Source organism: Leptonychotes weddellii, chromosome 8 (genome assembly GCF_054177405.1).
Source record: "Leptonychotes weddellii isolate Sample4059 chromosome 8, ASM5417740v2, whole genome shotgun sequence".
NCBI lineage: Eukaryota > Metazoa > Chordata > Mammalia > Carnivora > Phocidae > Leptonychotes > Leptonychotes weddellii.
The window spans coordinates 102670440-102694427 of NC_138376.1; the positions used below are offsets into that span (position 1 = coordinate 102670440).

The 23988-nt window shown below is 38.7% G+C and overlaps 1 protein-coding gene across 9 annotated transcripts in view; it reads left to right on the forward strand.

Moving 5' to 3' along the window:
- The window catches only part of EYA4 (EYA transcriptional coactivator and phosphatase 4), a 252650-nt gene extending 235113 nt beyond the window's left edge, over nt 1-17537 (forward strand). For 6 of the 9 annotated variants that reach the window (XM_081829033.1, XM_081829032.1, XM_081829038.1 and 3 more), the window contains 6 exons: nt 862-920; nt 1028-1188; nt 4254-4368; nt 8498-8619; nt 10627-10727; nt 14103-17537. In XM_081829033.1, coding sequence (XP_081685159.1) covers nt 862-920; nt 1028-1188; nt 4254-4368; nt 8498-8619; nt 10627-10727; nt 14103-14183 — 639 coding nt within the window. In that variant the 3' untranslated portion in view covers nt 14184-17537. Of the gene's footprint in view, nt 1-861; nt 921-1027; nt 1189-4253; nt 4369-8497; nt 8620-10487; nt 10589-10626; nt 10728-14102 lie in introns of all 9 variants that reach the window. The other 3 variants (XM_081829034.1, XM_081829036.1, XM_081829040.1) reach the window with 1 other exon arrangement.
- The last annotated feature ends 6451 nt before the right edge of the window (nt 17538-23988 follow it).

Below are 23988 nucleotides of genomic sequence, written 5' to 3' on the forward strand. Positions count from 1 at the left end.
TTGCATTATTTGTTTCAGAGGTACAGATCTGAGATTCAACAGTCTTGCACAATTCACAGCGCTTACCAGAGCACATACCCTCCCCAGTGTCTATCACCCAGTCACCCCATCCCTCCCACCCCACCCCCCACTCCAGCAACCCTCAGTTTGTTTCCTGAGATTAAGAATTCCTCATATCAGTGAGGTCATATGATACATGGAGGGCACGTTCTGCATGGAGCACTGGGTGTTACGCACAAACAATGAATCATGGAACACTACATCTAAAACTAATGATGTAATATATGGGGATTAACATAACAATAAAAAATATGGTCAAAAAAAAAAAAAAGACCAGGACTTTTAGAATAGCATCAGCATGGTTCCTTCATGGTACCCCTGGCCCAGCAAAAGGTAGGAAGTCTAGAAATCTCACAGGACACCATAATCATCAGGCCCCCTCCATAGCTGCTGAACAAATAGCAAATAATAGTAACCACCTGACGTTCAACCACACAAGTTCTGTGTATCTTCAGATTAGCTTTGTTTCCATATTTAAGTATATGCAACAGAAATGGCTAAAAGTGAACACCAGTCATTCTTAAAAAGATTCAAAAGATAATTTGTTATCCATAATTTTCAGAGTAAACATTAATTTTAAGCTGCTCGAAAGAAATCCACATGTCATATGTTTTCAGACTCCCTTTTATGGTACTCTTCTGGATTTAAAATAGAAATGCTGCCATTTCCCCAGTTTGTCTGTGGGATAGATGGGCAAATGCTGCCACCTTCTGGCCATGGTCTGAAATGGAAAGATGGAAAACCCCAAAACCACACAGGCATCCTTTGAAAATCAAGTAACTTTTCCGATGTTTTTAACAGGAGTGTGATCAAGTTCATATAGATGATGTTTCCTCTGATGATAATGGGCAGGACTTAAGGTAAGCCATGCCTTTCAGTATGCTCTTTCCTACAGAAATTCAGCTATGGAGTTTTGCACCTGTAATTATTTCTTTTATTTCTTTTTAATGTATTTTGGGTGTTGCAGTACCTACAGTTTTGCAACTGATGGCTTCCATGCAGCTGCAAGTAGTGCAAACCTTTGTTTGCCAACAGGTGTAAGAGGAGGGGTTGACTGGATGAGGAAGTTGGCTTTTCGTTACAGAAGAGTAAAAGAATTATACAACACCTACAAGAACAATGTTGGAGGTATGTGTGGCTCTTTAAATCTAATAAACATACTGTAGAGAGAAGTAGGATCTGACCTGTAGTTCTGTGTTCCATGTTAGAGACTACTCTAGTAGAAAAGAAGTTACTAAGAGCTCCTGTTGAACTCCCCTGAGTCAGAATCTTAAGTTTCTTAGTTGGTGGGGGGGAAGAAATGTAACTGCAAAATAAAACATGTGGCTCTGCCAAAGGAGTTGGGAATTCTCTGTGCCCAGATGTTTGGTCAAGATTTACAGCAGGACATGGGAAGTTTGCCCCTCTTGTGCAGATACAATTCATGCAAACCAGACAGGGGAACTCATTGAGGCAATGGGAAGACCTGCCTAAAAGCAAAGGCCCCAGTCATTAAAGCAGAGTGGTTAGTCCTCATTATCTTTCTGGAGTCCTTTCCAAAATAAATATAAACGGTGCTTTGTGTCATTTCAAAGACTTAAGCAAGACTATTTTATTTTTTTAAAAAATTGCATGTTGTCTGGCAGTATATCTTTTATCTTTTCCATGTATAGTTTTAACTGTGATTATCATGGTTTTTAAATGTTCAGATACTCTGTAGGTCGAATCTAAACTATTTTACTTTCATCCATATATTAGAGGTGATATCACAGCCTGTGACATCAAAACTAAAATCCTGGATACATTTCTTGATAAAATAAACCTTGGTTATTTCTATTATTAGGATCAATTTTATGTCAGCAAGATCCTAAGATTAGCTATGAAATCACATAACATTTTTCTCCCAGGGTTTTCTGTTTGTTTCTCTCTCTCTCTGTCTCTCTCTCTTTTTAAAGGGTGGTTTGAGGAGCTTAAATCAGAATCTAAAATTGAATGATAAGTTAAATACACTTATGCATACTATATGTATGTATGTTTATATCTTATCATAGAATACAGTGTAGTAAGTAACATTTTCGTCTATGGTATATATATTACACACACCACACACATTTTGAGGCGGGGGCTGTGTGTCTGTTCATCTTGTATCTCCAGTGTCTAGTGAGCCTTAAGGTACATAATAGATGTTCAGTAGACACTCAGTAGCTATAAGAGAATAAAAAACATGTAGGGGTGCCTGGCCTGGCTCAGTCAGTTAAGTGTCTGCCTTCCGCTCAGGTCATGATCTCAGGGTCCGGGGACCGAGCCGCACGTTGGCTCCCAGCTCAGTGGGGAGTCTGCTTCTCCCTCTCCCACTGCCTCTCTCTCTGCTTGTGCTCACTCTCTCTCTCAAATGAATAAATAAAATCTTTTAAAAAAATATGTAGAACCATAGGCAATAGCAATATTATTATTATGGTTGTTAGAACCAAAAAGAGATCTTAGAAATAGGAGATCTTCATTTCCAAATGAGAAAGAGGCCCCTGCAGGACAGACAACTCCAGTTTCCTAATTCACTCCAATGCTCTAGGTAAGACATTTGTAAAATCAGACAAACAGATATTCCATTTAAATTCAGTTGTGGGTGGGGGGCCTGGGTGGCTCAGTCATTAAGCGTCTGCCTTTGGCTCAGGTCATGATCCCAGGGTCCTGGGATCGAGCCCTGCATCGGGCTCCCTGCTACGCTGGAAGTCTGCTTCTCCCTCTCCCACTCCCCCTGCTTATGTTCCCTCTTTCGCTGTGTCTTTCTCTGTCAAATAAACAAATAAAATCTTAAAAAAAAAATAGAATAAATTCAATTGTGGGTAACATGTTTAATTTTAAAATAAATATCCCCTTGAGAAATCTGAAATAATTTTTATTTAGGTATGGCATTGTTCCCCTCATGAAGGGTATTAAAGTTATGTAAAAACTAACAAGATTACTAATAAATAATATTATAGCTTTAAAAGTTTAAGTGCTGACATGCAAGTCCATTTTCTGTACTCTGTTAGCATCCCTTTATTGAAATAAGGACAAATGAGAGTTGCCAGAAACTATACATTTTGATTTTAAAAATCATCCACCTGCATATGTGCTCCTAATATTCTGAAATACGATTTAAATAAGAAACTTCTTTTTAGCAGATTTGCATGATTTTGTTTTATCATAAAACAAGGACTTTTTATTTTTATTATTTGGTTTTTTGTTTGTTTATTAACTAAGCTCCATGCCAAGCATGGAGCCTGATGTGGGCCTCGATCTCACAACCCTGAGATAAGGACCTGAGCTGAGATCAAAACGCTCAACCGACTGAGCCATCCAGGCACCCCATAAACAAGGGTTTTTTAAATAAAAAAATTAGTATGCCTACTTTTTTTCTTATCCAAACATCAGTGCAGTTTTAACCATTGTTTATAAGTGTGTCATATGCTTCCGAATTTTAAACACAATTCTTGTAACTTCTTTTTAAAACGCAGAGTATTTGTGATAGCTTCAGCGCTGGTAGGTGCATATGATAATGTCAGTATTACTGGTTAAAAGTGGTAATGATTGTGATTATCAAGAAGTGAAACATTATGGGGGTGCCCGGGTGGCTCAGTTGGTTAAGCGACTGCCTTTGGCTCAGGTCATGATCCTGGAGTCCCAGGATCGGATCGAGTCGCACATTGGGCTCCCTGCTCAGCAGGGAGTCTGCTTCTCCCTCTGACCCTCCCCCCTCTTGTGCTCTCTCTCTCGCAATTAAATAAATAAAAATCTTTAAAAAAAAAATGTGAAACATTTTCAGACCACCAGAGTGTTTGAGGTTTGTATCCCTGGGCTGGTCGACCCCAGCCTCTTCTCCAGACCTATCCTATCACTGTCTTTTGGGGTGGGACCCCGGCACAGGAGTGGTGGAAGCTCCTCGGGTGATCGCGTCCACTGTGCCAGATTCTAGGTTCAGTGAGAACAGAGGCTGGGACCCACTTTTTCACTGTTTCATCCCCACTGTTTGGCCCAGGACCTGAAATCTAGAAGTTGTTCAATAAATGTTTGAATGAATGAATGGATCATCAGTTCTTAAATGAAAGATCACTATTGATATAAATCAGTCTCTCTCTCTTTCTCATAAGATCTATCCTAGACAGAAGGGAGACCTAGACAAGGTATTCCTGAAATTTGTCATCTCTTGATTCTGCCTTGTTTTTCGGTTGCAGGACTCCTTGGCCCTGCCAAGAGAGATGCATGGCTACAGTTAAGGGCAGAGATCGAAGGTCTGACAGACTCCTGGCTAACAAATGCACTTAAATCTTTATCAATTATTAGTACTAGGTAAGTGGTATTGTTTCAGTTTCTGTATTTGTTGTATTGAAGATGTAGTTGTAATAGTGCAACATATATACAAATTCTTTAATTACTAGAGTATTTTAGAATTTCAAGGGACCCAACAATTCATTGAAGCAAGTGATTTTCAATGTGTGGGGGGGAGGTTTTTGGGGTAGAGGATGGGAGTTGCAGCTTCTCAGCAGGAGATCCCTTATCTTTACCCTCCTTTCTATATAACTACTGATAATCTCCACAGGAAGGTCATGTGGCTTGAATAAAAAAAGAAAAAAGAAAGACAGCACCCTGTTAGTGGCAAAGTACAGGAGATGATGAAAAAATTAAAATAAAACAATTTACACAGAGTGCATCTTTTTAAGTGTTTTGGCCCACTATAGATAATATGCATAATTTATTTATTTATATTTTAAGATTTTATTTATTTATTTAACAGAGAGAGACACAGCAAGAGAGGGAACACAAGCAGGGGGAGTGGGATAGGGAGAAGCAGGCATCCCACTGAGTAGGGAGCCTGATGCGGAACTCGATCCCAGGACTCTGGGATCATGACCTGAGCCAAAGGCAGATGCTTAACGAAGGCAGATGCTTAACGACTGAGCCACCCAGGCGCCCCGATAATATGCATATTTAAATGCAACAAAATCCCTGGTGAAAGCTCTTTGAAAAACTTGTAACCTTTGTGTTGTTAGAACTGAACAGTGAAATACTGACTTACTAGTGTAGATAATAGAACTGAATAGACTTATAACTAGCTGAACACCATGTGCCATAAATGCTAGTTCATGAAGTGATATAAATCTGGAAAGTGATAGCTACTTAGGGTGGGGATGAATCTCTATACTATCCCATTCCTTAATTTTATTTCTGAGTTAGGTGGATAAATAAAAGCATGCATAGCCAACCTGTGGGTAGCACAAATTCAGAGGAAGAGGTAATACTTGGACTGATTGAATCTGGATACAGAAAGCCTCGGTGGGGTAAAAGGAGAATCCAGGGTTAGAACATGGAAGTTAGCGTGTGTGCATCCAGTCCTCCACGTGGCTTCCAGCCACCACGTAACCAGCAACTACATTGATGTCGGAAACTGTAAGGGGTGGATGGAGGTGGCTAGGAAGCTACAAGTTTCCTGGGTCAGGCTGGGGAAGCCAAACCAGAGCACTTCACTCAGTTCTGGGCACCACATTCCAACGGGGGCGTGGCATATTCAACATCTTATGTCCAGCAAAGTGGCCAGAAGGGTTTTAGGCTGAGGATACCACATGAAGGGAACAGTTGGAGGGAGGAGCCAAGGAGTTTCGTCTGAAGGAGAGTCCTATGTGAAACATCCTGTGTGAAACAAGATTACCAGTTTCAACTGTTTGAGATGTTAGGCTGAAAGTAAGTTACATTTCTCTCTGTGATCTGTAAAGGAGAAAATTAGGATGGATGTGTGGGAATCCTAGGGAGGAAGTTCTGGCTCTATGTAAGGAAGAACTGTCTCACAACTGAAGCTGTTTTAAAATGGGACTTGCTGGCTTGTGATCTGTAACTGGTGATATGGAGACAAAAGTTCAAGGAAGCTAAGATGTGAGGACTCCTGAGTCCCTGAAATTGTGTGTAAAATGTAGTAGAATGTACATTTCTCTGACAAGGAGGTCAGCAGCTTTCATTATTTCTAAAAGAAGTCTCCTAGATGCTTAAAAACCAAGGGTTATTACAGTGTTATATAGATTATATACGTGTTGTCCATGATATAGAGAGAGTATTATTACACACTGGCCTTAAAGCAACTACATGGGTATGTGATTTTAAGAAGCCAAAGTGTAACAAGGAGAAAGGGAAAAATAAGTCATTACACACTGGAGATTAGAGTGCCTTGAAATTTGTCAAGTCATCCACATGTAGGACCCTACTGGTAATTTTTACAAAATGTCCAGGAGAACAGACGCTTATACAAAATATGGCTGAATTCTGTATCCGAGCCTTTAGCTAAGTTTGTACCCTCCAGCTCTAATTCTTCTCCTGTGAATATAGTTGAAAGTCATAATCAAATGTGTAGGAAAATTTTCTATGTCACACATTATTGATAATGTTTAGAAGTCAAACCATCTTAAGTGAGCTAACTTTAAAAAAACAATGCTGCAGCCACATGTGGTTTTCACACATTATATTTTGTGTGGAAAGGAGGGCTAATAGACAATATGACATAAGTGAATAGGGTCATGATATAAACAAGCAAAAAAAGAAAAAAATCATATGTATATTGTGGTACTAATGAGGAAAAGTATCTATACACAAATTCTGAAAGTAAACACACAAGATGGTGAGAGCAGTTACTTTCCGCTCTCTGGATAGCTAAGTAATTGATGCTTTTCATGTTCTTGATATTTGCCCATATTTCACAAATGTATATACATGTAAACCTATAAATATATGCAGTGTTTGTAATTAGAAGTTACAAAGCATTATAAATTGAATATTAAATATATGCAATGTTTATAATTTATAAATCTGCAATTTATAAACATGTGCAAAGTTTGTAATTTAAAGAAGAAATGATATAACTCCAAGTATCACTCAGTATCAGTGGTACGGCTAGATTTCAAAATATTACTTCAATACAGTAATGTGCTTGTGTATTATGCTTAATAATCTGCCATCATTCGGGGAGTTTCTGTCTGATAATAGGCAAATCACCTTCTAGGTCTTTATTGTCTTATTGGCCACATTAAGGATTACACTGGTGGTACTTAACTAAACTTCTACCTCTAGAAGGCTTTGTTTCTTTATCCCATCTAAGTGAGAACCTCATCGTGTGCTTCCAGAAATCAGAGCTCCCATTACAAAATCAGGTTATCTATGGAAATAATTTAGAAATGAAAAGGTTTTAAAAGCCTGTAATTATAAAGATTTTATCATTGTTTTTGAATAAATTACAGTTTTTCTTTACACAGGATATGTCTAAAGAATATAAAGCATAATATTAAGTATACTAGGGGGTAAGCATATACATACCATGAAAAGTTGGCACCCAACTTGCTCTTCTAACTTCCAACCAGGCTTCTGATAATCAATCTAGAGATTTCCAGAGAATATTTTTGAGGCTCTCACTAATATGTATTAAAGGTTCGTGCTACAAAATACCAGTAGAGAAAGGTCCCTACCTATATGCCTTCTGAGTCCCAATTTGATGTGTGTGGTTTGAGCCCCTCAAGGCAGGATGGCTCAATTTGTCCATAATCCAGAAGGAAGGACCACAGTCCATTCCTTCCAGATCTCTGCCTCACAGTTGCCACTCTCTTGGTGTTTCCTTTATCTCCCTGCAATATTACTCTGAAAGAAACAACTGTAAGTTGTAAAATGGGACATTTTCACTCTCAAAGAGTAGGGCCTTTGTAGATGGATTGAAACTGAACCCATTAAATGCAGTTTGCCCTTTGTTGTTGTTAAGAAGGAGATTCAGGGATTCACCTCTTCCGGATTAAATAAGGGTCCTCTCCATTCTTACTTCTTCAGGATCCCCATCTGAAGAAGTGTTCTTGATTGGAACACTGGACTGTTGCTCCCACAAAATCCAAAAACTCCTTTTACACATCCCATCACTTTCTTTCTGCCTATGACTACTACTTTTCCAGGCTTTTCTAACCCTGGGACATAGAATCTTACCACCCTAAAAAACACCTCGTCTGGATACTTGTAAAACTTAGAGCTAAACTATCCCTCTGATAACCTTCCCATGATTGCTGTTGGCGGAGGTAGGTGTTCTCTGAGGTTCCGCAGAGGCCTAAAGAGGAGATCTTTATTATAGAACATATTTCATATTGCCGGTGTCTACTTCCTTGTCTCTCTCCTATCTATCCTGTGATCTGGGATGCAGCGGGGACAAAAATGTCATTCATCCATGACTTCTTTTTGCCTGTCTTCTTCCGCTTCCCCCATTTTGGGATGTATTCCTAGCCCCTGTCATGGTGTCTGTCAGGTAGCAGGCACTCCGTAAATAACTGTTGACATTTAAAGGTTAGGTTATCAGGGCCCATTTGTTATGGAATTGAAAGACCCCAGTGACCATTTAAAATCTGCACCATTAGAAATTATTTAGTATTAGAAAACAACAATGCGTATTTCCTCCCTATCGTAGGAGTAACTGCGTAAATGTCTTGGTAACGACAACCCAACTGATCCCAGCACTCGCGAAGGTTCTACTCTATAGTTTAGGAGGTGCTTTCCCCATTGAGAATATTTACAGTGCAACTAAAATAGGTAAGAAAATTCTTTCTAACTCTGTATGCAATGTCTTCACATCTGTGTCTTGGGGGATTTTCTTAATATGTCTCTCTGCACGATTCCCTCTTTAATCAGTTTTGCTATTACAATATCACGCAAATTTGAACAGAGCTCAGATAACAAAGGAGCCTGTGACTCATTGTATATATGCAAATTTTATGAAAACTGTTGCCTAATGAAATTCTGAATTCAGTCTCTGGACAATTCTGTTTACTTATTTATGTATTTGTATTTATCTTTCATTACAGCACCTGTTTTCTAAGTAATAGAGTGTCTTTGGCCTTGGTACTTAATATCTTAGTTAGTATGGTATATGGTATTGCATCTTTGCAGATGCGATAATCTAGATCTAAGATAAAAATACTATGTTGGCAATACAGGGGAGTGCCGGGTGGATGGAAGTAGCATCCTTTATTCCAGAAAAAATAATCTCATGCATTATAACTCATGAATGCCTGGAAATCCACATTTCCAACAATGTTGCATAGTAATTAAAGATCTACAACCTTGTTTATTTGCTTACTATCTGTCTGCGGAGCCATTTGTGACTTGAAGTGCCTCTCACAGACTACGTCTCTAATAATCTTTCAAAAACAGAGCTTCCTAACCTCTGCCATCCTGAAAGAGTTAAAAGAAAACAGCTCGTGTATTGCACTGTCTTGTCAAGGAAATGCCTGGGGAAATAGGTTGTATAATGTGCCCTGCAGGTCAGCAAACTTGGGCTCTGGCACCTTGACAAGAGCTCAGAATCCCAAAATCCCCTACCAAAAATAACGTGTCCTGGGCCTCGCAGAGTTTCGATATTGGCACAAGCTAAAAAGAGCCCCCAGTTGCAGCTGTTTCAGGAGTATAGTTAAAGAGAGCCTTTACAAGCTTTCCTAATGTAAATTCCACATTGTCCTACGCACTACAGCTCAGAGCCCTGATGCCAGTCCCACTCATTCATTACAGAAATGTATGTATTTATGCTGGCAGGATTAACCTGTCACACTTTATTTTGCATTTTGACATGTCAAGTAATTTTACACCAGCATATAAGCATTTCTTCTAGCAAGGACGATATTCTTTTTTACTGGCCAAATTGTTCCTCATATTTAATCTGAAAAAACAATGATTTTTATTTTTCCCTTTAAGCTAGTTTTTTTTTTTTTTTTTGGAGTTCTGAAGTATCAGATTAAGAAAAAAATGCAAAAAATAGCCATGACTGCATGAACATTCTGGGAATGAAATTCAGAGAATTATGCCAATGTTGTAAAATGAAGAACATGTAGAAATTCCACCGCGTTACTCCCATAGTGCAGTCAGAGGAGACAGGTGTCCGCAGTGCTGTGGCCCAGACAGCACCCTTAGTACAATTAATCTGAGCAGACTAGCTCCCAGCCACTTGAAGAAAGGCGTTGTTTATCAAGGTAAATCCACATCTTAGTATTTCCTCCTTCCTTACAGGTGAACTTTCAGTTTCTTACAATAATATTTCTAGCTGACTTGTCTGTACTACCTAAACTAGATAAAATTGATACACAGAATTAAAAAAAAATGTCAAAACTCATAGTTGCTTGTAAAGTTGTTCCAGTATTCTTTTGGTGGTGTAAAAGATGCTAACATTTTCTCTGGGTCAAATGCTTAACCCTATTGACTTTTTTGGAGTGTGAAACACATTTGTTCAATAATCTGTCTCAAGTAAAGACTTAACATTATTCAAATGTGTTTGTTGATTTCATAAACCCAGAAATTGCAGGCTAGCTTAAGTGATTGATGTTCAAGAGAAATTAACCTAACACTTTATGAATCTTTAGGTTAATGAATGCAATGGCTGGAAGAATAAGCAGTGCATTGTTTTTCAGGCAAGGAAAGCTGTTTTGAGCGTATAGTGTCCAGATTTGGCACTAACATAACTTATGTTGTGATTGGAGATGGCCGAGATGAGGAGCATGCCGCTAACCAGGTAACTTCACTCTGAACTTTATCTCATTTATCTTCCAGGAAAAGAAAGTTGCTTTGAACGAATAATGCAAAGGTTTGGCAGAAAAGTAGTATATGTTGTAATTGGGGATGGTGTAGAAGAAGAACAGGCAGCAAAAAAGGTAACCTGTCTCAAACAATGTTGGCGTGATACTTTCAATGCAAGCTTTTGTGTTTGCATTCCTGTAGTTTGGACCAATGGCAGCTTGACAAATGATTTAAATTTATAGATGTAAAGCAGTAAGAGCATGAGAAGGTCAATACGTACGTTCAAATAAACCATTTGGAGTCTAGCATTTTTTTTGCCTGAAATTCAATAGGAAATGTACAAAAATTTAGTCAGATTTATTTGTGTGTGTGTGTGTCTGTGTGTGTGTGTGTTTACGTGTAATGCACACAGATATGATGATCTTTGAGAAAGGTGGGGGAAAATAACCATTTTTAAACACATAAAGTTTAACCTGATAGACAAGTTTAATGAGCTCCATAGAAATCATATCAGTGGCTTTGTTCTTACCCTTTTGCTCACCCACCTTCTATGCCAATGGTCCTTGTGAGTGCCTTGTAGTAAGTGTGCTCCTTGATGATAAATGCTAAGGATAGATTCAATAGCTGAAGAAAAAACTATTGCTAGAGAGTTTAATAAATGCTGTTGGAATGACATGTATTATTCAGATCCTTGGTGCCAACTTGTCATAAAGACTTAGAGGCGGTATGCCTTGTATCTTCTAGAAGAGTGTTGCCTGTTTGAGTGAGCCATTAGTACTCGACTGAAGCCAAGCAGGTGACATTGAACATATTCAGAAAATCTCATAGGCCCTAGGTATTTAAATAAGCCTTTTCATCTGGCCCATATTTCTGAGGAAGAAATTAAGGTAGTTAAAAACCATTAAATGGTTGGCCCAAGATCAAAAGAGGAATGATACCAGGATTGGTCCTAGACACCAAACTATCAGTTGACACAACACTGAGACCTAATGCTTCCTTCACTGAATGGTCACAAAATATCATCCAGCCAGGATAAAAATCATATAATTTATAGAATAAAGCAAAATGATGATTGCTATTTTTAAACAGTGACAAAGCAGTTTATATTGTTTTACATAGAAAGAATGTTGTCATTATCCTGAGGAGATCTCAAATCATCATCTAATAAAGCCTTCACACTTGCATGTGCTGGAGTGTTTACCTGATTTCTGTTTTCCAAAATAAATTTTTAAGAAAAGTTTATAGCTATACTAGAAAGATAAAAGAAATGACTTCGGTTTGTAGATAATTTAAATCAAGCGAAATGAAGAAAGAGAAAGAGCTTCTACTTTAGAAGGCTTGGTGAAGTGTTGGAAGCCATAACTGAAAAATTCCATGCCTTTCCGTAACACTAAGGACTGGTGTAGGCTCTGATTACCACAGAGCTCTTGGTCTTAATTGTTAGCAACATCAGTGACCCAGGACGGCACACTGGCCCCTCAGACATTCTGTATCAGGTCAGAGATGCAGCCTCAAGAAACACAGCTTTCATTGCTGACTGCTACTTAGAATACTTCCAGTTGCACACAGCTGAATTACCTATTGGAGTTTGTCCATGTCCGGAGTCCACGCTATTTTGATTTTTCACATTGGCACCATTGTGACAGACAACAAGTAGTCAATGCGCCCCTGCGGCAGACACCTTGCGTGTCTTTTAGACTATGTGAAATTCACACAGATCTAGGTCAGGGCAATATAAATTCGCTTTTCCAAACCAGAGACATTATATGCCTTTGAAAATGAAAATGCATAAAGTCTACACCATTTATCCATGGTGTGGAAACAGGACTTGGCACCCCAGTTGTTATACCCTCTGCTTTAACCCTGAAACTTCAGGAGAAAAAGGCATGACTCCAAGTGGGTGAGAACCTTGGTTAGAATGCTATTTCCAAATGGTTGCTTCTGTAGGTACAGTTTTGGTGATGGTGGAGGCTTACGGTTCTGTTTTGAAACACAGGTGGCTGGTCCCTCTAGTATGCAGGATGCATGCTTTTCTTTGGATGTGGCTGTAATCGCATGCGCAGAAATACAAAGTACCATTTTGTTGTTAAAAATAGATCTGAGCTGAATGAACAAAAAAACTTCTGTGCTTTCATTGGACCTAGAAACATGTTTTGTTTTGCAAATTTAAGAAGAAATTTCAAAGTTTAAGAATTAATGTATAACCACAGCCCCCTATAGAAATATATAATGTGAGCCATTATTGTAATTTTAAGTTTTCTGGAAGCTGCATTTTTTAAAAAAAGAGACAGATAGAATTAATTTTAGTAATATAATTTAACCCAATATACCTAGAATATTATTGTATCAATATCTAATAAAAATAATAATTACTAATGTGATGTTTACATTCTAAGTCTTTGAAACTCAGTATACATTTTGAACAGGCCTGGTCACATTTCAGGTGCTCAATACACACATGGGGCTACTGGCTACCATATTGGACAACAAAGAATCAGAACAATAGTGATTATTATTTTAATGTTTAACTTCTACTATAAAATACATTTCCATGTTTTATATATATATATACACATATATATGTATTTTTGTTATATGTGTGTATATATATATATATGAATATGTAGTCTACAAGATGCCATCAGCCCAAAACTACAAATAATGCTTTGGTTTTAATTGCCACTGTGCATTATTTCTTTTTTTCATTATTGTCCATAATGGAGTATTTTTAGACAGCTTTTTCCTAATCACACTTTTTTGTGAAGCTTCTCACACATATACCATATCCTGGTATATCTTTGGAGAGGCTCAAACCATTGTAATGTCAAAGAATGTTTTTCCCCAGAAGGGTTCATTTTTGTCCCCTTTAGTACATATCACCCCTATTGGGAACGGATGCTGGAGTGCTTTCTTTCAGTCCCATACCAGTGAAATAAGTCAGTGCTACTGGCTTAAGTTATTACTTACCCCAGAAAAGGAAGAAGGTTGATCATCCCCACATTGTTTCCTACCTTATATAGTCCAGCTTCAAATTATTTTTTTACATAGAAAGGAATTCACCTTCTTCCTCTCCTATAGACAAAAAACCTTGGACTTAGGAAGTTTATCATTTTTTAAATTTTGTTTCTGAGAGGTGAACCCTAAGGAGTGTTGTGGTTAAAAATTGCTTTCCATAAGCCACGGAGGATTGCTCCATGCTCAACTTGCTTCCCCAGATGCTGATGTTGGTCATGCTTTTCCAGAATAAATACTAAACTACTTAAGAAATCTCAGCATTTGCTTTTATAAACTTTAAAATCCAGTTCAGATCTATTTCTCTACAATCTTGACAATACGATATTGATGCTACCAAGCCTTCAAATACGATCATGCCTCCCTTGAGTTCCCTCCCTTGAATGTGGGTGAACCACACGTCTTTGTGTGTACTGCTGCTTTATTGAGACAAGAGTTATGATTTCTCTCCATTCCTTCCCCTTCTCTCCTCTGTCCCTCCCTCTGTCAACACACAGCACAACATGCCCTTTTGGAGGATATCAAGTCACTCAGACCTCTTGGCTCTGCATCAAGCACTGGAATTAGAGTATTTGTAACTGTGTTCTCTAGCTGGAGATCCATTTTTTTTATATATATATATTTCAAGTACACTGAATTTTTATGTGTGATTCAATGCCCCTGGCTTTACACATATAAATTGTCTTAAAGGATGAAATCATATTTGGAATGAAAATTCCAGAATGAAGAATTCAGATTGCTGAATGGAGTTAAACTTTAGCACTACAGAAAGGAAGCTCTATGGTCTTATATTTACAACACTTTAATGGTTTAAAAAAATAAAAAATCTGTGGAGGTTGCTGGTACACACCGAGTGAGTCCTAACTGGAATTAACAGCTTTAGCAAAGACCTCTTACCCTGGCAAAGCACCCAACACAGGCTCCGTCTGACAAGGTGGTGTTCAACAACATTCCTCAACATGGGAGATCTTCTCAGCCCTGAGGTTTGAATCTGACTTTAGCCGACCTAGCCCAGAAAATCTGAATTGGAATGCACTCAGACTGTATAAGGACAATCCTATCTAGACCTGTAATTTGTGTAAATTATGGATGAAAATAATTTACTGTGACTTTATTAGCAGCTGACTTTGAAAGTGGATGCAATTTTTCTTTCCATTTGTTGGGGAGGGAAGCGGGTGGGCAGTGGGAGTCTAATAATGTCTCTTTTTTTAAGTTTGGCAAACAAAATGTTCATACTGATGTGTTGTGCCTTAAAGACAAGACAGCGTTTGTGTGTTACAATGTAACTTTGGTTAAAATCTCTGTAGATAATGAAAAACAAAAACAACAGCAACAACAACAACAAAAAAAACCTTTGTGATCATTCTTAAGATGACCAAATTTAAAATTCAAGCTATCAAAGCTTAATGCTGCATCAGCAAGAATCTGAGTATTTGTTGCAATAAGAAAACAATGATAATAAAGGAAAGCTTGTGTTTTATTTGGGTTCTTAATAATTCCAGTAGTTATATGAGGCAACTATTTGTGCATCCAACCATAAGCAGAAGGTTATGGGAAGGTTTGGGAAAGACTGCGGGACCTTTACTTAAAAGTGAAATGTATGTTGAAGTCTCGAGTACCCCTTTCTGCAGTTCTTCTGGAGAAAACTAAGAGCCATATTCATGACTACTTACACTATTTTGAGTTTGACTTCTTGATATGTGTAAGTTGTGTCGAGGAAGATAGTCTCATTAAAATCATAAGCAAATAGCCCCCAAACTTTCTTAGGCTATTGCATGAACATGGCTTGAAATTCACATTGAGTGAGCATGGCTTAAAATAAAGCTAAGCGCATTCATTCCCAGTGCCATCGTGAAAATGAAATGTCATCAGTGGTGGAAGGTGAATGCCCAGATGCCTTCTAAAGAAAGGAGTGAATCAATGAAAATTTTACCTAGAATATCATCATAAAATATATTGGCAAGCGAGCCAGATCTTGGCAGCAGTACTGAAAATTACAACAGTGAAATAGTATCTGGTTCTCCGTCTGAATGCGTCAGTCCAGTTTCTCTCCCTTAGAGACCCACGCACCTTCATTTCTGCCCACACTGTTCCTGAACAATGGCCTGCATTCATTGCAAGGAGAACCTGTCATCGTTGTGTGTGCATGCGTGTTTTTTTCTTGGTGTGTAGCCCATGTTAGGAACACGATACAGGTTCTCCTGTCATTTTGTATGACATGAAATTTCCCTTGTGGAAATTTAAGACTTCAAGATCTATGAGTGTTTTAATGGTGTCTGCACCTGCAGTTCTGTGTTTAAAATGTGGAGGCTGGAATCCAGCTAGTAGGCAGAGCCCCTAACCAGAGGTTGATCCATGATAGCTCATCATCTGAGGCTTCCGTGGCTCCTGTAGGATCAGTGCTTTGCACACCGATCACAACATTCACTATGGAAATGAGGTTTTATTTTCCAGGTTGTAAACCTGTATTTCTTTACTGAATGCTAAGACCATATTTACATTGGGCAGAAAGAGCTTGAGATCCAATTTTGCAGATTTTAAGACTGTGATTTCATCACACAAACCTTAAACTTATTCTTTAAATTTTGTAACTTTTGGCTCTCTCTGCCCCAAGTACTGGTGCAGACAAATTAAGGTTGCAATACCTTTAGTAATAATGATAATGATCATCATCATCTTCATCATCATCATCTTACATTTCTATTGGCCTTAACTTGAAAATAGGAGTTGAAAAAAATCAAAGAGCTGCACTGATTATCAATACTTATATTTTGTGCACTAATACCTTAAATATTTATTACTGTGAATAAAACAATATTATCTTTCTAGCCAGTTTTTTTAAACGATAGAGCTGTGGCATTACATCTAGACTTTTAATTCTTCTTCATATCAAACAAACAAGGCTTCTAATGTTGCTAAAAACCCTGCAGGTACAGAACGGAACACCCCTTCACAGGCAAGGAACGGTCACCGATGACCTCACCCTGTGCTATTTCTCGCATACATTCTCCCCCCTGATTGTGTGTTCAGAAGACGCTGCCGGCATAAAATCTAAATGCTAGGTTAACGAACAGCTTGACAGCACAGCAATGGCGTGGGCCACTGTGGGCGACCTCACAGCTTGTCGTGCAGCTTCAAGCGTGCTCAAACCAGAACCCTGCCTTTCCTATGCTGGGAACGGATATCTTCTTCCTTTCTGATCTAAAAAAAACAAAAAGACAAAAAAACAAAAAAAAGCCAACAAACAGAAAGAACAACCCCTTTGGCAGCTCCCACTTTCTGTTGACATAGACTGTTGTCCCTTTTTATAAACCAGTTTGAAAAGTGTTCCGTCACTGAAATGAGTTTGCGGCTATTACATGTACAAACTTGGTCTGCCACTAGGAAGGGTAACCACCTTGTGTCACACCTGAAAAATAGCAAAGCAGACGGCCTGGCTACAATATTATGGCATACTCTACCCCTACAAAAGTTTGTTAAGTCAAATTCAGAGGCAAAAAAAAAAAAATTTTAGAATCATGCAGTTTGTGCACAAAAAAGTGGATAACTCTAAAAATGTTTTTTTCCTTAGTCCCTGGTGAGTGGAGATTCAAAATAGTGTCAACAGCATGCTGCAGTTTGAAGTTGTTATCTTTTTAAGCACATTTTTTTTTTGAAGAGCCTACATTCTCAGTGAATATGGCATTTAGTATTTCTTTCAAAAACAAATTTAAGCATCATGAGCCAAAGTTGCATTTTGACTCCCAACTATGGTAGCATTATGGAAATCTCACAAAGTCAAGGGTTTCTGTTATGTATTAGTAAAGTATAGATTATTGGGGCCGATATAATTTAAAAAAATGTAAATTAATAATAAAAGCTTGTAAAAATATGTACATCTTTACTATTTCTCAATAAATACCTTTGGAAATGTTTTCATTTTCTTCACCCTCCCATGTTGTAGAGTTTTTGTTGTGTGGACTTAGCTCAATTCTAAATAATGTGAAATTTATATTTAAGCTTCCTGATGTATTCTTACTTTCCCTTGCTTATACCTAGATGTCATTTGCAGTTAAGGCGAGTGAGATGTAACATGACAGAATGTCCCTCATCAAGACTACAAGTGGGCTGGTGTGCCGAAAGGATGTGAGTTGCATTGGTTTGACATAGGAACAGTCACATTCAAGCGTAATGCAGAAAGGAGTTGCAGTTCATTAATGACAACATAATACCTTTTAGAATATTTAAAGCAATGTTTTTTTTAGATGAATATGGGACCCAGTTTATAAGTAGCTTCCAAGAGTGATAAAAGGAGTGTTGGTTCTTGAATAGCTTTTTTAAAAATCCTTTTATCTAAATTCAAATTAGTTAACACATAGTGTATTATTAGTTTCATGGGTAGAATTTAGTGATTCATCAGTGCTTAATACATCAAGCACCCTCCTTCGTGCCCATCACCCAGTTACCCCATCCCCTATCCCCTTCTCCTCCAGCAACCCTCAGTTTGTTTCGCAGAGTTCAGTGTCTCTTTATCTTTCTCTGACTGACTCATTTCACTCAGCATAGTTCCCTCTAGTTCCATCCATGTTGTTGCAAATGGCACAATTTCATTCTTTTTGATGGCTGAGTAATATTTCATTGTCTTAAATAGCTTTTTTTTTTAAAAGATTTTATTTATTTATTTGATAGAGACAGTGACAGAGATAGCAAGAGAGCACAAGCAGGGAGAGAAGCAAAGGGAGAAGGAGAAGTAGGCTCCCCATGGAGCAGGGAAACTGACATGGGGCTCGATCCCAGGACCCCAAGATCATGACCTGAGCCGAAGGCAGACGCTTAACCAACCGAGCCACCCAGGCACCCCTTAAATAGCTTTTAACAGCTTTATTACCTTGTGTATGGTATTGATTTATTTGCAGATCTGTTGTTCAGATGCAAACCAAAGGGAAATTTCTGACAACCTCATTCATAACTTTTTAAAAGGCTCACCTCAAAATTGAGTATGTCCCACATGTTCCCCCAGCATTATGTCATTTCCCTCCTTTACTGTTAAATAATACTTAATCCCTAGATTTACAGTTACCCAGCATGGCACATACTTTTGTTTATCCTTTGTATTGGATGACTTCCGCACTAGGATGTGTGCCCTGTGAGGACAGGGATTTTTGTCTTATTTTGTTCTGTTCACTTCTATATAGCCAGTATCTAGGAGAGTATCTGGCATGTAGTAGATACCCCCAAATAATATTTGCTGAAGGAATGTATAAACCATTGGAAAACTTGTATGATCATGGTCTGGAATTAAAAAGATTTTAAAAAGTTGAGCTAGATTTTTTTAAAAAAGAGAAAACATGCAGGTAAGTTTGGGTGGAACTAATGTAAATTTTTACAACTTAGCTGGAGTGTCTGCTGGTCTAATAATTCATGAAAATAAAGAGCAAGGATGGTCATAAGTAAAGACGTATTTGGAAATAGAGTTACATGTGAACTGAGAATAATCTGGAAAAGAAAAAATAAGTTTGCAATGAATCAGTAATTGATTCCTCTGCCCCCATTACTCTTTTATTAAATAATAATAATATGCAACACCAGTAGCTTTAGTTGATTTAAATTATTTAAAGCCGCAAAATACCACATAAAAATTAGATCTATTTGCAAAGACCGTGGTTTGTGATTCTGAGATCCAGGAATAAGAAAAGAAAGAGGAATGTGTGATTTCCCTTAGCTAGCAAAAGATAACCATTATTTCACATCTGTTCAGGATATACATTTTTAAAAAATAGTTATTGAATATAGTAGTATAAAAGAATATATATTCTCATTCATGGGTCACCACTCAAAAACCTCAAAAAATCTGACCAAGCCAAAGTCAATTCTGGCAATTTACTCTAGTAAACTAGATGCTTTCTCACAGCACCAAGGGGAAAACTTCTCAAGTTCTGATTTTAAATGCCTGTCCCTCATCCAGAGAACCTTCCAGAATTGTGTTAGCACACAATTTGAAAAATGTTCAAACACAATGTGCTAATATCTGACAAAGCAGATAACTCTATACGAGCCAGAATATTCTCTTCCCTCCCCATAAGATACTTTTTTTTTTTTTTTTTTGAGAGAGAGAGAGAGCCGAAGGAGAGGAAGAGAGAATCTTAAGCAGGTTCCACGCCCAGCTCGGAGCCTGACACGAGGCTCAATCTCATGACCCTGAGATCATAACCTGAACTGAAATCAAGAGTTGGACGCTTAACCAACTGAGCCACCCAGGTGCCCCACCCCAATAAAATACTTTTTGATTGGGGCTTGTGGGAACACTCTCGGTGCCTAAAGGGTAACGTGTTGTCTTTGTAGTCATAAAATAGATTTTTGTGCCTTGTGGCTGCAATGATGATGTCAATCTAGTTCTCTGTGAAGCCTTCAGTGAAAATACACAGAATTGAATGAGAGTGTGTGTTGGAGAAGTTGGAGGAGCCATCAAGTAAATCAGTCTCCACAGAACCATGGGCACAGCTGTCTCTGAACTCATCACACTCTTGACCCTCAAGCTCTTCGGCAGTTAGGTAGGGGTGAATCTGAAGACAGAGTGTGAAAGGGGTTACCCTGAGTATCACATGGGCCTGGTGAATAGTTTGCAGAGGCACTTAAGCAGTCCTCAAAGGGAAGATTCCTGGAGAAAATGATTTCCAAGCTAGACCTCCAAGGACAAAATGGAGAAGACCGGGGATTGGAAGCATCTAGACAAAGTGGAAAATAAATAAGAGGGTGTTCAGGTAAGAGAGAAAAGTAGAATGGTGTGGTCAGGGAACCTACTACAAATAATTACTATTTCTGGAACACAGGGTGAAGAGAGGGAATAGTAAGAAATGAGTCTGGAAAATAAGCAAGGGTCAGATCATGAGGATTTCAATATTCCATCTGATTTGATTTTCAATACATGTTTTGATTTTATTATGGGATCAGTAGGTGTCAAATGAAAGGCTTGTAAACAGAGGGTGCAGGTGTCCAGATTTGCACTGGACAATAGTGACTCTGGCCCCACAGTGGAGAATGGAGGATCTGTGAGGCTGGCACGGGTCCCAAAGAGTTACTGATAGATTCCTGAGTTAGGTGATGGCCACGAATGTGGAGACAGGGACACAGATTTAAAGAGATTAAGATGCTAAGAATAATTAGCATTTAGCATTTGTTCCTGCTTCTCCTCATGCCCTCAGGCAAATCCCACCTTACCTCTGGGTTTCTGGGAAAAATTTGGGAAGTTTTGTAGATGCAGTGCCCAAGATACAGGTGTGGGGCCATTCACAGAGATCAGAAACACAAAAGAGAAAAGGATTCTGGTAGCCGTTTCCATTGCTGTTGGTGGTGCTAGTTATTGGAGGAAGATACTGAGTCCGGTGGTTGGAAGTGTTACGTGGGAGGTGGTGGTGGACCTCAAAGTAGAGTTGTCCAGTGGGATGGTGAGCTTGCAGTGACTTCCTGGCTGGTTATTAAACACCTTGTCAAGTCATAATGGAATTATTCTGAAAGCAGTCAATAAAATCCTAAATAATTTTATCAGATCATATTAATTAGTCATTTAAACAAGATTTGCTATTTGTGCTACCTTGAGAGAGCATTAGTGAAAGCTAGAAATGATGGCAGGAATGGAGAATGTGTATGTACAGCATACACCATGGAAAATTATTTGGGGTTACCAGTTGACTTATCCTGCTCTCCTGTCTCTTGCCTTACCCTAATTTCCTGTAAAGATAAAGTAATACTGTATCTGGATTTACAACCCTGAAGGACTTCAAATGCCTCTGTGACCTTTCCGTCACTCACTTGTACAAGTCATCGCCAGCTTATGTCTGCTTGGAAACAAACATGACGTTTCTAATTTATTTGCCAAACAGTGAAGACCTAATGGAGAAGGAGCTCTACAACAGAATGACAAGTGATTTAGTCACTTCTTCTTTGACAGATTTATGTACTCCAAAAAAATGCGGCTTTCATTAAATTATATGTTATGGTGGGATAAACTATTCTCATGAAAGTGGACAGTAATAATGTGTATGTGAATAGAAATTAAAAACCATCTTATTTAGCTCGTGAAATTATATCTACATCAATTATGGAAACAGCAGGGGATGAGGTGGAGGAGACATTAGAGAGGGTTCTGGAAAAAAGGTAGTATAACACATCATTTTTTAAACTTGCATTTAAAGTTTTACAAATGACCAGTGTATTTTCCAAATGTTGAGGACCAGCTGCTATCCTAAATAAAATCTACTACCACTGATTATGACCACTTCTGGCAGTATATGTTGTCACCATGCTTGGCTCAAGAACTGAATTGGTTTTGGGGCACCTGGGTGGCTCAGTCATTAAGCGTATGTCTTTGGCTCGGGTCTTGATCCCAGGGTCCTGGGATTGAGCCCTGAGTCGGGCTCCCTGCTCAATGGGAAGCCTGCTTCTCCCTCTCCCACTCCCCCTGCTTGTGTTCCCTCTCTCACTGTGTTTCTCTCTGTCAAATAAATAAAATCTTAAAAAAAAAAAAAAAGAAAGGACTGGTTCTTAAGAAAAGAGAACATTATTCTTCTGTCTATCCAAAACAGGGAGATTCATTCATGTACCTCCATCTATCTCTGTGAAGCCTGTATTATGGTTGTTGTGGTTTTACTCATCTGACCTTGGCAGAGACAGACCCAGGTAGAGACAGCTGGTACCATTGAAGCAAGGTGAGGAATTCCCGGGATCATGCAGGAGGTGGCCAGGCTTTGATTTAATCAGTAGGTTTGGAGGCAGCTCTGAAGTGAGCATGCAGAAGGAGGAAGAGGAAGGAAACTAACATTTGAAGAGACTTAATGAGCCAGGAGCTTACCATATCTTACCTCATTTAGTTATCATATCCCTGAGAGCTGGTATCGTTAGTCCTCTTATATCGTTAAAGTGACCCCCCAAAGTCCTGTGACTTGTGGGTGGCACAAATAGAATTGGGCCTTAGGTCCATCAAGTGGACTGTCTAGTCATGCTCATTGCATGGCATCTGGCTGTCCAGCTATTGCAATCGAGTTGCTCAGAACTTGTAGAATTATGATCTGAGGAAAAATGCAATCCAGAGCATGTGAGATTGCAAGCAGTGGCATTACCCATAACTCTTTGCTCTCCCGATGGGCCTAACGCCATGCACATACCATCCTGAGTTGCCTATGTGACAAATGACTTGGGCAGTAAAAATGTTACTTCTGCAGAGAATGGTAATAAGGGCCCTCAGCGGATCTGGCTTAAGGATCACGATTATATCCAGTTCTGTATGGAATCCCTAGAGATAACTACCCAATGAAAGCTGCTGAATTGGTTTACATTTAAGCAAAAACACATTCTCTAGATGCTCCCTCTTCAAAACACCTTTCCTGGAGTTAACGCATACATCAACAGCTTTTGGCACAACTGACTTACACACGCCGTGAACTAAAGCATGGGACTGAGGAGGCTTCTGACCAGAGTGGAGTTCCTAGAGCTACATGAGTATCGGGAAAACAAATCGGGGGGAGCACTGAGGATTCCACATGATTTCAGGAGTATCTGCATAACAGATGTCCAGAAGAAAGTCTCTAAAGGATAAATGGAGAAAAAGTTTTTAGAAACAATTGGGCCAACTTTGCTTCTTTTTTAAAAATTCTATAGTGGACATGCCTTTTTTTTTAATTGCAATAAAATACATACAAGATTTACTATCTTAACTATTTTTTAAGTGTACAGTCAGTGATACTAAGTGCATCCACACTGTCATGCTACTGTCTACCATCCAGCCACAGAACTGCATGTCTTGCAAAAGTGCACCCGGACCCACTGATCAATAATCCCCTCTTCCCTCTCCCTCCAGCCCCTGGCAACCACCGTTCCACTTTCTGTCTATGAATTTGACTACCATGAATACTTCCTATAAGCATATAGACTAACCATACAGTAGTCATCCTTTTATGACAGACTTATATCATGTAGCATCTGGTCCTCAAAATTCATCCATGTCATAGTGTGTCAGAATTTCCTTCCTTTTTAAGGCTGAACAATATTTCCTTGTATGGAGACACGACATTTTGTTTATCCATTCATCCATTGGTAAACACTGGGGTTGTGTCCACCTTTTAGTTCCTGCAAATAACAGTGCTATGACCATGGGTCTACAAATACCTCCTTGAGTCCCTGCTTTCAATTCTTTGGGGTGTATGCCCAGAAGTGAAATTGCTAGATCATATAGTAATTTTTTTAAATTTTTGAGGAACCGACACAGTTTTCCATAGCAGTGGCACAACATTGTACTTTCCCGCTAATAATGCACGAGGCTTCCAGTTTCTCCACGTCCCCATCATTGTTACAATGATGTGTTTGGACTGTTGTCATTCTAATGTGTGTGAGGTGATACCTCATTGTGGT